General features: G+C 34.9%; 1 protein-coding gene across 1 annotated transcript in view; it reads right to left on the bottom strand.

Annotated features, from left to right (window-relative positions):
* The window catches only part of LOC149412187 (uncharacterized), a 36,504-nt gene that overhangs the window by 5,168 nt on the left and 15,053 nt on the right, over positions 1–16,283 (bottom strand). Inside the window, exons 7-14 of the mRNA XM_089645677.1 lie at positions 15,314–15,466; positions 14,592–14,837; positions 11,474–11,680; positions 10,801–11,062; positions 10,349–10,472; positions 9,797–10,128; positions 7,925–8,121; positions 1,930–2,126 (exon numbers count right to left, since the gene is read on the bottom strand). Coding sequence (XP_089501803.1) covers positions 1,930–2,126; positions 7,925–8,121; positions 9,797–10,128; positions 10,349–10,472; positions 10,801–11,062; positions 11,474–11,680; positions 14,592–14,837; positions 15,314–15,466 — 1,718 coding nt within the window. The remainder of the gene's footprint in view (positions 1–1,929; positions 2,127–7,924; positions 8,122–9,796; positions 10,129–10,348; positions 10,473–10,800; positions 11,063–11,473; positions 11,681–14,591; positions 14,838–15,313; positions 15,467–16,283) is intronic.

The raw sequence follows: 16,283 nt of genomic DNA, 5'->3' as shown, positions 1-16,283 counted from the left end.
AATATATCATACCAATGCTAAAGGATGACTAACAGATGACATAATATGTATTAATACCTCAACCTTCTTATATGTCATATTCTTCAGTGAAAAGGCACTTAACTCAACATTCCTATAATTATTATTGTTTAAGATTTCTTAAAATCACTCAATAATGCGATTTATATACTAATGGCCTGCAAACATAAGTAGCGTAAGAATATATTAATTTATGTAGTTTAAATGACAATACAATTAACCCCCCAGGCCTCTGGTATATTTTGGCAGAAGGTCAGAGTATTATCGCTTTGCTATAAAATCCAATTAAATGGAATATTTCTGAAACTAAATATTGTTTTTGAAAGGTGATTAAATACACTTACAAATGTTGTTATTAGAAACAAACATAATTTTTGAAATATTAAAATTTATAACGCAAAAGTAAAAAAGTTTTAAAAATGGCTCACCTTACGTTTTTTATAACTAAAATTACTGTTAACGATTAAAAATAAAAACACACATGAAAATGGTTCCATGATATTTCATCAAAATGACAATTAAACACACCTTTAAAAATTGATAAAACAAAAAGTAGGTTAAATATAGGGTTTTCCAATAAGAGGTGTTATTTTGAATAGCACGCTATTTCGGTAGATGTTACTTTTAAGCTGTTATTTTTTGACATTTGACAAGTAGAAATTACGCCATTAATAAAAATGGAACGATACACGCTTCAACAACGCATTGAAATTATTAAAATTCACTATTATTAATTATTAGATTTCCATCGAAAAATCATCTTGAGTGATGAGGCCCATTTCCACCTCGGTGGCTTCGTCAACAAGCAAAATTGTCGCATCTGGGGCTCGGAAAACCCAAGAGTTATTGTTGAAAAGCCTCTCTATCCTCAATGTGTGACTGTTTGGTGCGGTTTATGGTCCGGCGGAGTCATTGGATCTTACTTTTTCGAAAATGAGGCTGGAGCAACAGTTACGGTGAATGGATTGCGCTATCGAGAGATGATTAATGATTTTTTATGACCGGAATTGGATGGTATTGATCTGGACAACGTTTAATTTCAACAAGACGGCGCTACGTGCCACACAAGCAACGAAACCATTGATCTTTTACGGGAAAAGTTTCTTTGAATATCAAAATAACACATCTTATTGTAGTTACCTATCCTATGTAACCTAGTTTTTGTTTCATCACTTTTCATGACTTTATATCACTTTTTGTAGGTATGTTGACCTGTCATTTTGATGAGATACCCGGTCACCTAGGAAAATGTATTATATATGTTACAGTCACCTCACTTTTTTTTTCGTTCATATAAAAATAATGAATGAAAAATTCACAAAGTTTCATACATTTTTTCGAATTGCGATCGGAAACTTTGGTTCCATTGAGGTCCACATTTTAAGTTTTCTATGGTTAACTTCTAGATTTAAAAATAAAGCAAGGTGTTTTCTCTTTCTAACACTGTTTAGATCATATTTCTCACCATGACAGTAAGGGAGACAAAACGATTTATATGAGCTGTTTCCAAAAGCAAACAAATTAGCCTGAGGAGTTAATTTCTAAAATTTAAAAATTTACTGAGTTCCATAAAGCATGGTTCTCAACCGCTGATGAATATTAGTTGAAAGACACAACAAACAAAAGTTTAATGCTAAATTTGAAGTGATTTTAGACAATTATAGAAATGTGAGATACTAAACTTATGAAAGAACTTTTATCAATCCCAGGAAATTATTCAACAATTTTTCAAAACCTAAAAATTCTTATTTCTCCCCTATTCTGTTATGATGGGCAACTAGTGTTGTTGTATTTTGGATGAATGCATACATACTTACCAGATACTAGTTGAATGGTAGTCTTACATGCCCCATAAGAAATTCTGCAGAGATCATAAATTGCTAAAATTGCCGGTATTTAAACGCCACATACCTCGAGTACCTATTATCAATGTCGGTTCGCATGGTCAGCGCAGAGCAGGCGCAGTCATCCTCAGCAGCGGGGGGCCCCGGGAGCCCCGCCCCCCCAGGGAGCCCCATGGACGCTGCCTCCTCAGCCCCAGAAGGGGTCGGCTTGGACACAGCGGATTGATCCAAGGCGAGGGACTGCTGGTTGGTCCTGTGGTCCACCTGCCAATCAAATTAATATATATTAGTTTGGGATTAAAAATACCATCAACTCAATGCAAATCGGGCAATATTTTTAGCCACTGGAGTGTTTTTGGCCATATTTTGTCCAATTCGCAACACACGCGAGCGCACGCTAGCCTAAGGCCAATTTAAAGAGATATATTAAAACATTTATAGGAATTATTTAAAAAGTTCCCACGTGTTTGCAACTTGGATATTCACAAAGCTAACAGTATTACACAGCTAGTAGTTTCACAGATTATCAATAGATGTCTCGTTTCTCTAGTAAATACGGTTCCATGGATAACTCATCAAAATGACAATTCAACACACCGATAAAAAGTGTTATAAAGTTATGAAAAGTGATGAAACAAAAACTAGGTTAAATAGTTTACATATGTGTAACTATTTAACCTAGTTTTTGTTTCATCACTAATGACTTTAAAACACTTTTTATAGGTGTGTTGAATTGTCATTTTGATGAGTTATCTGGTCACCAGTAAATACATAAAGCTAAACAAATTATCTCAGTGAAGAGTTTTTTTTTTTGACGGTATGTTGTCGCGTTAAAAATTCCTGTGAATGTTTATTTTACACAAATTTTGTTATGTATCATGTATCAATGTATTTGTTATTAAATTCTCTGCTTATTTAAAGTTATTTAAAATTTTAAAAAATGTGAAAGCGAGTTTTAATTTGCACAAAAAATTTACTTTTTCGGTGCAGTATGTGCATTGTCCTTAAATAAAAGGTGTAATATTGTAAATTATATGATTATTAATCCAATTTAAAATTATAGAAATAGATAATAGAGAATTTTTATTATTCTAGGATAAACTTTGGTCTGATAAATTATGTTTGAAAAATAATATGTCAAGTGAAAAACAAATAATTTTTGAAGTTTTCGTAAGTACATTCTACATTTTATTTAAATAAAAATAATACTAAAAAAAAACTGTTAAAATATATATTTTTTTATTTAATAATAAAAAGGGAAACACTTTGTTTACAGTCACTTTATTGAAATTTTTAACGTCTACCGGTTTCGGTACCTCCGTACCATCATCAGGACAGTTATAAAAATACTAACAAATACAGAATAATACACATATATATAAACAAATAGTTGAGAGAGAAAGAGATAAAAAACAGAGAGAGACAGTATCAGTTGTGGGCGGGAAGTGGGGGAGGGGAGTTAGGGATAACAGGAAACATATTTATTATAGGGCTGAACGTTAAATTTAGTTGATTATTGATAATTTCAGCCTTTGAATTGACTGATTTTTTTATTTCCAACGCTTCCAAGTTGTTAAGTCGTAAACCTATCTCATTTTTGTGAAGGACTTTAATACCCGTGTCACGGTTGAAAGTATGATCTTTATTAATTAGATGTTCTGCAAATTCTGAAAATCCCGAACTGGTTAGACATCTTAGGTGTTCTTTTATTCTAGTTTCTATATTGCGTGATGTTTGCCCTATGTAGAATGCTGGGCAATCATTACAACTAATTTTATATACGCCTGAGTGGCTAAGAACATCTTCTTTATCTTTGGCATTAATTAAAAATTTTCCTAGATTATTATTAGTATAATACGCTGGTTTAATTTCTGGGGGGAATTTAACTGTACATGTAGAGGAAAGGTTATTAATATACAAAATTCTTCTCCACTGCTGGTTGGAGTTATTATTGTTGAGAGTTGGTGGACTACTGTAGACGTATTTATTTATGGCAATACATCTTAATTTTTTTGTAAGGATTCTATCAATAAGGCCTATTTCATATCCATTATTAAGTGCTATTAGTTTAATTGTACTTAACTCATTAGCGTAATTAACATTTGATAAAGGAGTAGTGACTAAACGGTGGATCATAGAGTGGAATGCCGAATGTTTGTGGGAAATAGGGTGGTTAGACGTATTATGGATTGTAGTGTCTGTGAAGGTAGGTTTTCTAAAAATATTAAACTGAATTTTATTATCAATAATCGATAATGTGAGATCTAAAAAGTTGAGTGTCGAATTTATACCTACTTCTAGTGTGAATTGGATCTGTTTATGTAAGGAGTTGAGGAGTAATAGGAAGGAATTAACTTAAAACTAAACGAAAACTAACTTACAACTTAAAACTAACTTACAACTTAAAACTAACCTACAACGAAATAACTTAAAACTAAATATTAAAATATTGCATACCGAATTAGTCCATGAACTCCACCCAGTAGAATGGGATCTTTTTGATGACAAAATTAGAAGTTTTGCGTCAGTGAAAGCTTATAAAAAGAGGATAACCCTGGAAAATAAACTAAAAAAATTGTGCCAATCAAATACCCACATCAATAACCCGGAGACATCATCATCTCAAAAATTCTACGAACGTGTACAGAATCTCTCCTCGGCACAGTTTACCCAACAAGAAATGGAATTACTCTCCAAAGGTTTAAAATATAACCTAAAATATACTAATAAAAATTACAATAGTGCTGTGGAAAACGTTGCAGTAGACATGGAAACAGCGTTATATAAATCTCCGAAACCTTACCTCTACAAAAGTGCCGAGGTCTTACAAAACCTTATCCCAAGATTCCAGCCGAAGCAGAATCAAGAAAACTTACACGCCAAAAATATCCGTGAAAAACTGAAGAAAGAAGATTTAATATTAACCAGAGCTGATAAAGGCAATACAGTTGTAATTATGAACAAGATAGAATATAATCATAAAATTAATGACTTCCTAGAATCTGATAACTTTGAAATTTTAAAAGTAGATCCGACTAATAAATACCAGAGAACCCTTAAAAGTACATTCAACGAGTGTAAAACCCCAATATTCAAAGATGATACTTATCACCAGGTTAAATTCTTAACTAAAAACCCGAAAATCCCCAGGTTATATGGGTTTGTCAAAATACATAAAGCTAATAGGCCAATTAGGCCGGTTGTGACTTGTTGTAATGCACCTAATTATAAAATTGCTTCTTTTCTTACTAAGGTAATTAAAGATTCCAATATATTTCAACCAAAATATACAATTAAAAATTCCCATGAATTAATCAACCACTTGAAAGATTTAACCCTCCCTAGCAACTGTAAACTCATTTCTTTTGATGTAGTGAATTTGTTTCCCAGTATTCCGGTAGTAGAATGTAAAAATATTATAAGCAATTTAGTCAATAGTTCTAACTTACATAAGGATTTTACAAAAGATATTAACCAACTTATCGATGTTTGCTTGAACCAAAACAGTTTTAAATATAATAATATAATGTACCGTCAACGAGATGGATTACCGATGGGGTCTCCCACAAGTCCACTTATTGCCGATATTTTTATGAATAATTTTGAAAACAATATTTTTGAACTTAAAACACCTTTGTTAAAAAATATTTTACTATGGAGACGCTATGTAGACGATATCATATGTATTTGGGCGGGTACAGAGCGTCAGCTAAATTCCTAGTTTTAAGTTGTAAGTTAGTTTTAAGTTGTAAGTTAGTTTTCGTTTAGTTTTAAGTTAATTCCTTCCTATTACTCCTCAACTCCTTACATAAACAGATCCAATTCACACTAGAAGTAGGCATAAATTCGACACTCAACTTTTTAGATCTCACATTATCGATTATTGATAATAAAATTCAGTTTAATATTTTTAGAAAACCTACCTTCACAGACACTACAATCCATAATACGTCTAACCACCCTATTTCCCACAAACATTCGGCATTCCACTCTATGATCCACCGTTTAGTCACTACTCCTTTATCAAATGTTAATTACGCTAATGAGTTAAGTACAATTAAACTAATAGCACTTAATAATGGATATGAAATAGGCCTTATTGATAGAATCCTTACAAAAAAATTAAGATGTATTGCCATAAATAAATACGTCTACAGTAGTCCACCAACTCTCAACAATAATAACTCCAACCAGCAGTGGAGAAGAATTTTGTATATTAATAACCTTTCCTCTACATGTACAGTTAAATTCCCCCCAGAAATTAAACCAGCGTATTATACTAATAATAATCTAGGAAAATTTTTAATTAATGCCAAAGATAAAGAAGATGTTCTTAGCCACTCAGGCGTATATAAAATTAGTTGTAATGATTGCCCAGCATTCTACATAGGGCAAACATCACGCAATATAGAAACTAGAATAAAAGAACACCTAAGATGTCTAACCAGTTCGGGATTTTCAGAATTTGCAGAACATCTAATTAATAAAGATCATACTTTCAACCGTGACACGGGTATTAAAGTCCTTCACAAAAATGAGATAGGTTTACGACTTAACAACTTGGAAGCGTTGGAAATAAAAAAATCAGTCAATTCAAAGGCTGAAATTATCAATAATCAACTAAATTTAACGTTCAGCCCTATAATAAATATGTTTCCTGTTATCCCTAACTCCCCTCCCCCACTTCCCGCCCACAACTGATACTGTCTCTCTCTGTTTTTTATCTCTTTCTCTCTCAACTATTTGTTTATATATATGTGTATTATTCTGTATTTGTTAGTATTTTTATAACTGTCCTGATGATGGTACGGAGGTACCGAAACCGGTAGACGTTAAAAATTTCAATAAAGTGACTGTAAACAAAGTGTTTCCCTTTTTATTATTTAAAATGTCAAGTCACAATGTGTTTGCTTCTTTTGAAAAATTATTTTTTTATTATTAAACTGTAAACATACATTTACAAACATGCTGTAAGAAGTACAGTTTTGAACCATTTTTGTTAACAATCAGACGAAATTCACGCGTTTATGAACTTGATGATTTTTTTTTAATGAAACCTACAAACTTAAGATAAATATAGAAATATAGGTAAATTCATTGGCTTTAAACGACAGTTAACAGATCAGTATTTGGAGATATGATTTTTTTGATGAACACAGGTAAATTCAAATCCACACATATGAAAATCTCCAGCGCTCAATGCATTTTATCGTAAACATCTTGGCGCTCCAGTTGCTAATAAAAACCCCTATGGGAGGAGGTGGATTGTTGTTGTATGGGGTCATTGCCCCAAGTAACATACATTGATAAAAGTGTTGACATTTGCCAAATGAGAATGGGTTGTTTTTATGAATCCTTATCAATAGCAAAGTTCCACAATAACCAGTTAGCTTTTGTTTTTATTTTATTTGAAACATCTTTTGGCACTCCTAGGGGAGGTAAAACTGACTATTGCGTAGCACAGTACGTTAAGACAGGACAACGCACTAGCATGGACCGACGCTTCATTCGGCTAGCCTCATGACTCGTCGGCTCTTTCCGCCCGACGGCCAAAACTCTGTGCGGTATATTTGCTTCTATTCTTACTAAAATTGGCAATGGATCTAAATCAATCTATCTAAATGAAGAAGTTGTAATATATATTCACCGGCCTCAAAACGCTGAGCAACCGGGTAGCGACATAGTTCCCCTGCCTTTACACTGTACAGAACAGACAGGGCCGCTCTTGTGAGGCGACATAATAAATTCCTTTGTGTATGTTTTAATAATAATTGTTAATAACTTGTGTCTCCTCAATACCCACAACCCATTCCTGAACAGAGTTAACTTTTCAAAATTATTACATATTTAAGAACCCTTGACATGAATTTCATGATGAAATTGTTACCACACAGATCATTTGAAACTAAAAAAGAATGAGTGATGTATGCTGGTCAATTAACATAAGGCAACAATTAATTTAATTATTTAACATTCAGTATAAAGTGTTCTCAACACTGTGACAGTCAACACTGTAGATAAAGACCAAATCTGTTGTTTTATAATCTGTGCGGGTGACTTACATCCTTGCTCATGAGGCGCTCCAGCTGTTTCTTTTTGGCCTCCAGCTCAGCCTTAAGCGCCAGCTGGCGACGCTCCACCGGGCCCCCATAGGGCGGGTAGCCCACCACCGTGTTGGAGGAGGTGTTGCCCCCGCTCAGACTATTGGTGCGCTTCTTGTCCTCCGACTTGATGGAGGAGCCACTGGACATACATGTGTCTGGAAATTATTTTTCATTCATTTAAAATACATTCGGTACATACTTAAAGAAATATCTCCATTCTGTCTTGAAAATGTTTTTTAACCCTTTGTACTACTAATATTTTTTATATGGTATACCAGCTACTCCATAGAGTGTAATGTAAAAATATGAGTAAAAATTACAATATCTTTAAAAAATTAGAAAGAAATGTTTTTTGGTAAGGCAGCAAATAAAATGATATAGTTATGTTAAGAAATATATATTTATTATCATATAAGATTGTTAATAAAAGAAAAATTTTCATATTCTAATCTTTATAATTTTTCAACATGTGGTATTTTAGAAATCAGTAGCCCAAATGCATACGTGGCTTGTTAGGACACGTGTCACAGTACTCACTGGTTTCCCGTCTGCCGCCTTTTACTTCCCTTTTCGAGCAGACCACACAGTCCCGCTTGGAACCTTTTCTTAAAATATGGAGGTTCCCATTGGCCTGGTCTCTGATGGAGTGAGAATATTTATTGCCCAGTAAAAATATTCAAATAAAATGAATGTGTTATGTTAAATTGTTATGTATGAAAAACAGAGCAAAAAGCACAACCAATCGTAAATGGGTAATGTATACAGCTGAATAGAATCATGTGTATACCTGTAAAAAGACCCTTTTATTTTTTGACAAGACATTAACTCTACCTATGTTTGTTGTTAGTTTAAGACGATTAGAAGAGTTTTTAATATGTTTTGTATAACAAGTCTGCAGTCTTGGCAAACCCTTCCCCTCATACTACTTCCCACTCCCATTTTATGACAAGACATTAACTCTACCTATATTTGTTGTTAGTTTAAGACGATTAGAAAAGTTTTTAATATGTTTTGTATAAACAAGTCTGCTGTCTTGACAAACTCTTCCCCTTGGTATATAAGTCTTATCTATGGTATTTAAGTCTCCTTCTCTATGGTATTTAAGTTAGAAGATCATTGATAAAAATAAATTAAAAGAGTGCAGTTCCCCATTACTGCACATGAAAAGTTTTAGCCCATCGTCCCACGAGTCAGTAAGCAATCAACATAAACCGAATGCTGCGAACCCTGCGCAGGATCGGATACAAATAATTTGTAAAATTTTGAGAACTGGTAATTGTTAATCTGAAAACAATACTTTCTGTGAGTGGGATTTTGAGCTGGAGCACGGCATATCAAAGGTTAATCCATTTTGTCCGAACCGCCACAATTAAGTTTTTAGATTTTCACGGCCAAAAGCATTTTTGTTGTTTGTTTTTGGGGTGTTATGCCGTGTTGCGCTAACTCCTTCTTTAGCCGACGTTTCGGACAGCGTTGCAGTGTCCATCATCAGGGCAGATCCGGTAGATCCGAAGATGATGATGGACACTGCAACGCTGTCCGAAACGTCGGCTAAAGAAGGAGTTAGCGCAACACGGCATAACACCCCAAAAACAAACAACAAAAATCTTAAGCATTTATTTTTATATTATAAAAATTTATAAAAAAAATTAATTTATATTAAATAAATACAAAAACAAAGAGTTATGTTATTTTTACTACATCAATAAATTCAGTAAAAGTTCTTACAACAATTAATTCAGTTGCTGTGGTCAGTTTCAGTGTAAATAATTTCAGATGGGATGGTTTAAAAGCAATGCAGGTTTCTGTGCTGATAGTAATGATTAGTACCTCTGTTGGTGGCGTGTTTCAGGCGCCTTCTCTCTTCGCTCAGTCCCTGGGCTGCCTGCTTCAGCTCGTGGGTCAACTGCTGGATGACTGCCAGACCAGAACCAACACTGTCACCAGTGCCTGTAGTTTGGTTTTGCTCACTGACATTGGTGCACTTATTGGATCCTGACGATATGCAATTCTGAAGTCTGGACAATCCCAGAGGAGTGTTCTGACTCTTGGAGTTGGCGCCACTGTTCCCGGCCCCCGACTGGCCGTCTTTCATTATTTTAGAAGATGAAGATGAGTCTGTTCTGCAGAGAGGAGCATTGTTCACGGATGATTCAGAAACTCTGGAAAAAAAAAACTCTTTTTAGATGCAGAAGCTGTGCGAGGAGAGACTGGGCCAGTGATGGACTGAGGCCGCCAAAGTAGAGCAAGATAGGGACACCTGAGGTTGTCTTGTCAAAACAATGGTTGCCTGTCTCCACTAGGAAATGTGTGTTTAAATTGTATTTTTATGAAAGAGGTAAACAAAATCTCGGCAGTCACGAGTAATGGATAAATATGTACCTATTTTGATTTCTATTATGGTTTTCTTGAGGAATATGAGGAGTATTGTGAAACACATGTTCTTCATCAAAAGTTGAATTGATTCCGAAATTGTTTTGGATAGAATCCACAGTCCTTAGCATATCTGAAAAAGAATTAAAATTAATTAACCATTAAAAATATAATTCTGTTTTTGAAGTGGAGCATTTAATAGTGAAGCTACGGGATTTTGCCATGTACACATAAAATAAATAAACCATTAATAATACAATTCTGTTTTTGAAGTGGAGCATATAGTAGTGAAGCTACGGCATTTTGCCATGTACACATAAAATTTTAAGAAAACACTTTTTTTTAATTACTTAAGGCTACCACAGATTAACCATAATCTCTATGGACTTCATGCCTTGAACAAGCATTTTTAAACACTAATAGGAATGATTCTACGTCGTGAATTACTTTAATTTACTCACTTTTCAGTCTTTCCAGTTCCACTTTCATCACATTGACGGCGGCCACCTTGTGTCTGATGGTGTTCTCAATTGTGCCCCCCTCCTCCTCGCTGGCTTCGGAGCCCCCCCACCCTCCGCGGCCACCCTCCTGGCTACCCCCCTCCCCACGTCCCCCCTGTCCACCCAGGGCCCCAACGTTGTCTATGGTCTGGGGCATAGAGACGGCGTCAGCCAGTGAAGAAGTCGCCGCGTGAAGATTCTGGATTTTTGCCACCTGCGAACTCTGAAACTAGTTAGAATCGTGTCAGGATAAGAATACAAAATATATCATTACATTTTCTAACAAAAAAGACAAAGATTCCCGAGTAACGAATAACTTGAAAATATTTAGAAAAACTCCTACTACCATCACTATAAGCGGATAATGTTGCTAATGTACTGATGGGGGTATAAACCAAATACAAATAAATATCAGTTATTTTCCAAAATTTAAAATATTGAATTACCAACGAAAGATATTAATTTATTTATAATGAGTCGTGATAACAATGGTCCTGCCGTTAAAAGGTTTGTAACCTTACTTTCCGATACATGCTTTTATTAGAAAAATGGAGGCGTTTCAACGGAAATATCAGCAGTATATGACTTAAATCATTAGTACTCATATGTGAAGAGTATTCTCAAGTGTGCATACCTGGCTCTCCAGATGCTGTCGCCTCATCTGCAGGTCCCGCAGCATGTCAATCTCCGCCTGGTCCGAGGACACCACCGCCACAGCCACCCCGCCTTTACTGCTGCGACCCTCCGAGGGTTCGCGCACAGTGGAGAGAGTTCGCTCATTCAGCTCACGCTCTCGAGAACTCGATGCTCGTTTGCGGGCTCCCTGGTTGTTCCAATTATACTGGGGAAATATATTATAGAATTATAGGGTACTTGTTATATGGACACATCATTCAAATTTAAATAAAAACCTATTTTCTTAACCTAACCTAACCTAACCTAACCTAACCTAACCCAACCCAACCCAACCCAACCCAACCCAACCCAACCCAACCCAACCCAACCCAACCCAACCCAACCCAACCCAACCCAACCCAACCCAACCCAACCCAACCCAACCCAACCCAATCTAACCTAACTGATCTAACTATCTGATTAATTCTTCAGTTTGAATTGAACACAATAATATGGTTCACTGAGCATTCATAAAGTGGTAACGTAGTAACTAATAATAATTTTTGTTAATTTATTTTTGTCCGTCATTCGAAAAAATTCGATTTTTGCGAAAATAAATCATAAAATTTCGTAAGTCTGAATTTGAAAGACAGCCGTGGCGGTAAAATGCCGAAAAATTTATTTTTAATCATCATCCTAATTAGTATTGTTATTTTGTAGATCTGAATCAATTTACACTGGAATGTCATATTTTTAGAAATTATTTAGATTATCTGAGTTTGAAGGGCCGAGAAAATTCGTTTTACGCGGAAAAATTTCGTATTTTTTACAATTTTACACCAAATATCAGAATTTAAAGGGTTTGGTTGCGAAATCTCTATTTACACGGAAATAGAGATTTCGCGATACATACTATAGTATTTTTATGAATTTAAAGGGTGTGAAAATTTGATTTATCAAAAATGTGTGGTATTTTTACGAATTTGCTTTAAATAACTGAGCCGCTGCTGTTTTCGGCTGCGAAAATTCGATTTACACGGAAATAATTCATATTAATACGAATTTACTCGAAAGATACTACCCGAATTTGAAGGGGAGGCTGAGGAAATCGATTTTTGGCGTCTTTTTTAATATGTTTTATAAAATTTCGAATTACATGGGAATTTGTTATTTCGAAATTTGATTTTCTTGTCCCGTGGATTTCGAATTAACGAGGTTCTACTGTAATAGAGAAGATCATTTCGTCTGTCTTTTTGCTGAGCGAAGACCTCAAATCACCCTTGTATTAAAATCAGGAATTTTTTAATAAGCTCCTTCCCACCAAAAGATCAAATTTGATCGTTTAAAAAAATTAATGTCATAATTAATGTAATGGTTCCCTGAATCCCATAACCGTATACCTGTTGATTCCTTGTTGCTTTTTACACAAGGAACATTACTATCCTGTTCAAAACCTTCTTCGGAATACTTTTGGATGTTTTGAATGCTCTTCATTATCATAATTAATGTTATTTTTTTTATATTATAGAAACAAACAGTACATGATTTACAGAGATGAAACAATATACAGGAATAAGATACTTCATGTTGAGTACCTATGATATGTTTCCTTGTAATGTTTGATAAGTGGTATGTTTATTCCTTAATTACCAGCTGACGTGTGTAGTATATAGGAGTGTGTGTAATGTATGTGTGAGTGTTTGTGTGTGTGTGTGTGTGTGTGTGTGTGTGTGTGTGTGTGTGTGTGTGTGTGTGTGTCTGTATGTATGCGCATTGAACAGTTTAAATTATCGACATGATGCCACATTTGAATTTGGGCAGTGAATCCGAAACAATGTCAATGTTAGAGTTTAGACAAATATTATTTAGAGTGTGAAGAGCTCGGTTAATTGGCGAATTAGATGCTGCATTTGTTTTATAATTAAGCGTGTGGAATAGCACTGTATGTCGTGTACGTCTCAAAGGTATGTTGAAGTTAATAAGGGACAGAAGTTCGGTACAGTCGATGTCATTGTTTATAAATCTGTGTATAAATTTTGAGTCGGCTACCACTCGTCTTTGCTGCAAAGTTTCAGATGTACACTCAAAGTTATTGTTGAATTTGTAGGTACATAATATATTTATACGACCTATTAACGATATAGTCAATGTGCTTATTATATATAAGTTTGCTATCAAGGTAAACGCCGAGGTCTTTACATTCCGTTTTAGAGATGACAGGTTCATTGTTGAGTGAATATGAGTACTTAATTACGTGTTTATTTCTGGTGAATGTCATAGTGTGATATTTAGAAACATTGATATCTAGACACTTTGTAACGCTTCGCAGTCCGAAAGAGATCGAATAACTTTGAATATTTTCATGTCATCGGCATATAGTTCAATGTAATTTATATAAATGTTGAACATTAGCGGACCTAGGTAGGACCCTTGGGGGACACCAGATTTTACCTCGATAGATTTTGAGAAGACACCGTTGATTAAGATTACCTGATTACGGTTACTAATGTAAGATTTAATCCATCTAAGCAGGTCACTGTGTATACCAAGTAGGACGAGCTTTTTTAAAAGAATTGAGTGTATTACGCGATCGAAAGCCTCAGAGAAGTCTGTATACATAGTATCAACTTGCTGTTGTTCGAGCGTTGTTTTGAGATGACTGGGACAAGTCAATCAAGACAAAAAAAACTCACTGTCAGAGAGTTTTGGAAAGATTACTTTCACATCGTTACTTGTCTCAAGATGATTGACAAGGCGTGGGAAGGGGTTACCAAGAGGACCCTCACTTCGGCTTGGATGAAACTTTGGCCAGGAGGTGGCAAATTTATTCAATTATAATGCTATGTCACATTTTCACCAAAGTTTGAAGCGTCGGCAAAAACAATGGTAAATTATTTATGTTGAATATTAATACGATTTTTTTAATTGTTTTTGCAAATCGACATTGAATTCCAGGTTGCTCCTTAACAATTTATAAGTATGTAGTTTTATTTGAATAAACATAAAAACAAAGAAAATTGAGTATTTTTTGCCGTGGAATGCATTATCGTATTTTACATAGATTTTTATGGGAAAAATTTCATATTAAATAGTAGGAAATTTGTGATCATCTAGCTTTAAAATGAAATAATGGTTACATTATTGTTGTGCTGATTTCCATCGGTCACGTGAGGCAGCGTGGTTGCCACTCCGATCTGGTTAGAGCCGTAAACCCTGGCAGCCTGACCTTGATGGGCTAGGGGCTGGTGATGGTAGTTGGAAGGTCCCGAGGAGCCCTGGTGCTGTTGATGCTCGTGCAGGTCACCCCCCGAGGACCCCGCGTGATGCTCCTGATGGCCGTTGCGGGAGAGATGCATCTCAGCAAGTTGCTCCTTAGCATCGGCCTGGAAGGATAAATTCATTGTAATTAAACGTAGAATAAAGAAGAACATAATAAATGCTGTGTAATTACAGGGGGGGGGTGGTACATAAAAAACAAAAAAAAATGCTCACAACCTGATTAGCTGTTGGGACAGAGAGCTGGATAAGTTGTAAGTTCAATATTGTTGATTTTTATGAGAAAAAAAAAGTGTTTTATGTATAGTGATATGCAATAAATAAATAAATACAGCGTATGAGCCAATAATTTCAAAATACGTTTTTTTTGGCATTTTTAGTTGAACAGCACAAGCCGCATTGATTGGTGCTTTCAATTTTTTAAATTGACCAATAGGCTGCTTGTACTCTTAAAGTCAAAACACAAATGAACCATCCCCAGTACATAAGCAAGCAAGAGCGCAAATATCCCAAGATAGTATTTTTCCTGCCTGAAAATTTTTTTACAGTATTATACTTACACGAAATATATAAGAACACATACCTGATACTTAAGCAGTCTCTTCTGCTCTTGTAAAGCAGCTGCCAGCCGCAGTTGCGATATCTCCATGTTCGCCTTTAGTTCGTTCTGCCACAGGTCATTGTCGCTGTACGCCGACACGCTGCTCTGAGCGGAGGGGGGGCGAGGGATAGCCTCCTATAAGGCATGCAACGTCAGGGTTACCACAAATATAATTATCACAATAAAGGGGTCAACACTGATTCCAGTTTGATAGGAAGAAAGGATAGGGTTTCACAACATTGAACATGTCCCAACACAAACAAAATACATCAACACCGTCTCTGAATTTCTTGCATCTCTCTGCGAATTATAAATCTGAACTAATTAAAGTACTATATATTTAAAACTGAGACTGTACATTGCATTGTTTGTCGAACATGGCACCAAACTTATATCAAAAATACATTCAATGTTTTATCTTGCGTGTTATTTGAGTATGTTAAAAAGATTTAATCCAATCCAATCATACAATCAGGTCATCACACAATTGGTGACACGAAAACACACATCTTGTGTAAAACCAACATTATTTGTATATACACTTTCAAAAAGAGGCCAAAACGTTAGGTTTGCAAGACATCAAGGTTAAGAAAACAATTATACACAAATATTTTAGAATAAAACAGCTGACAAGAACATCTTTGCTTTGTTGAACATGTCAGCCTGCATTGGTATAGCAATGAAATTATCAAACATTTCAGTAATGCAGAAGTGATATCTATTAAGCGTTGATAATGATAAGAAAATCAAATTACATTTGTTATTTCAAATAATATCAATTTGTTTTTAGTATCTATGACAATAATATAGCACATTATATACCAACTGTAAAAGGGCAGAAGGGAATATGTAACACTTTTTATAAAGAGAATAAGGATTATAATATGTTAATTAATCTGTTAAAATCGAATGGACTCTTAACTTAAGATATTCGGCTTGTTCTCTCTTCATT

The sequence above is a fragment of the Hesperophylax consimilis genome, chromosome 23 (assembly GCF_061612785.1).
Source record: "Hesperophylax consimilis isolate HC1 chromosome 23, BYU_Hcon_1.0, whole genome shotgun sequence".
Taxonomy (NCBI): Eukaryota; Metazoa; Arthropoda; class Insecta; order Trichoptera; family Limnephilidae; genus Hesperophylax; species Hesperophylax consimilis.
The sequence above is the reverse complement of the archived record's forward strand: the minus strand, read 5'-3'. Positions and strand labels throughout refer to the sequence as shown.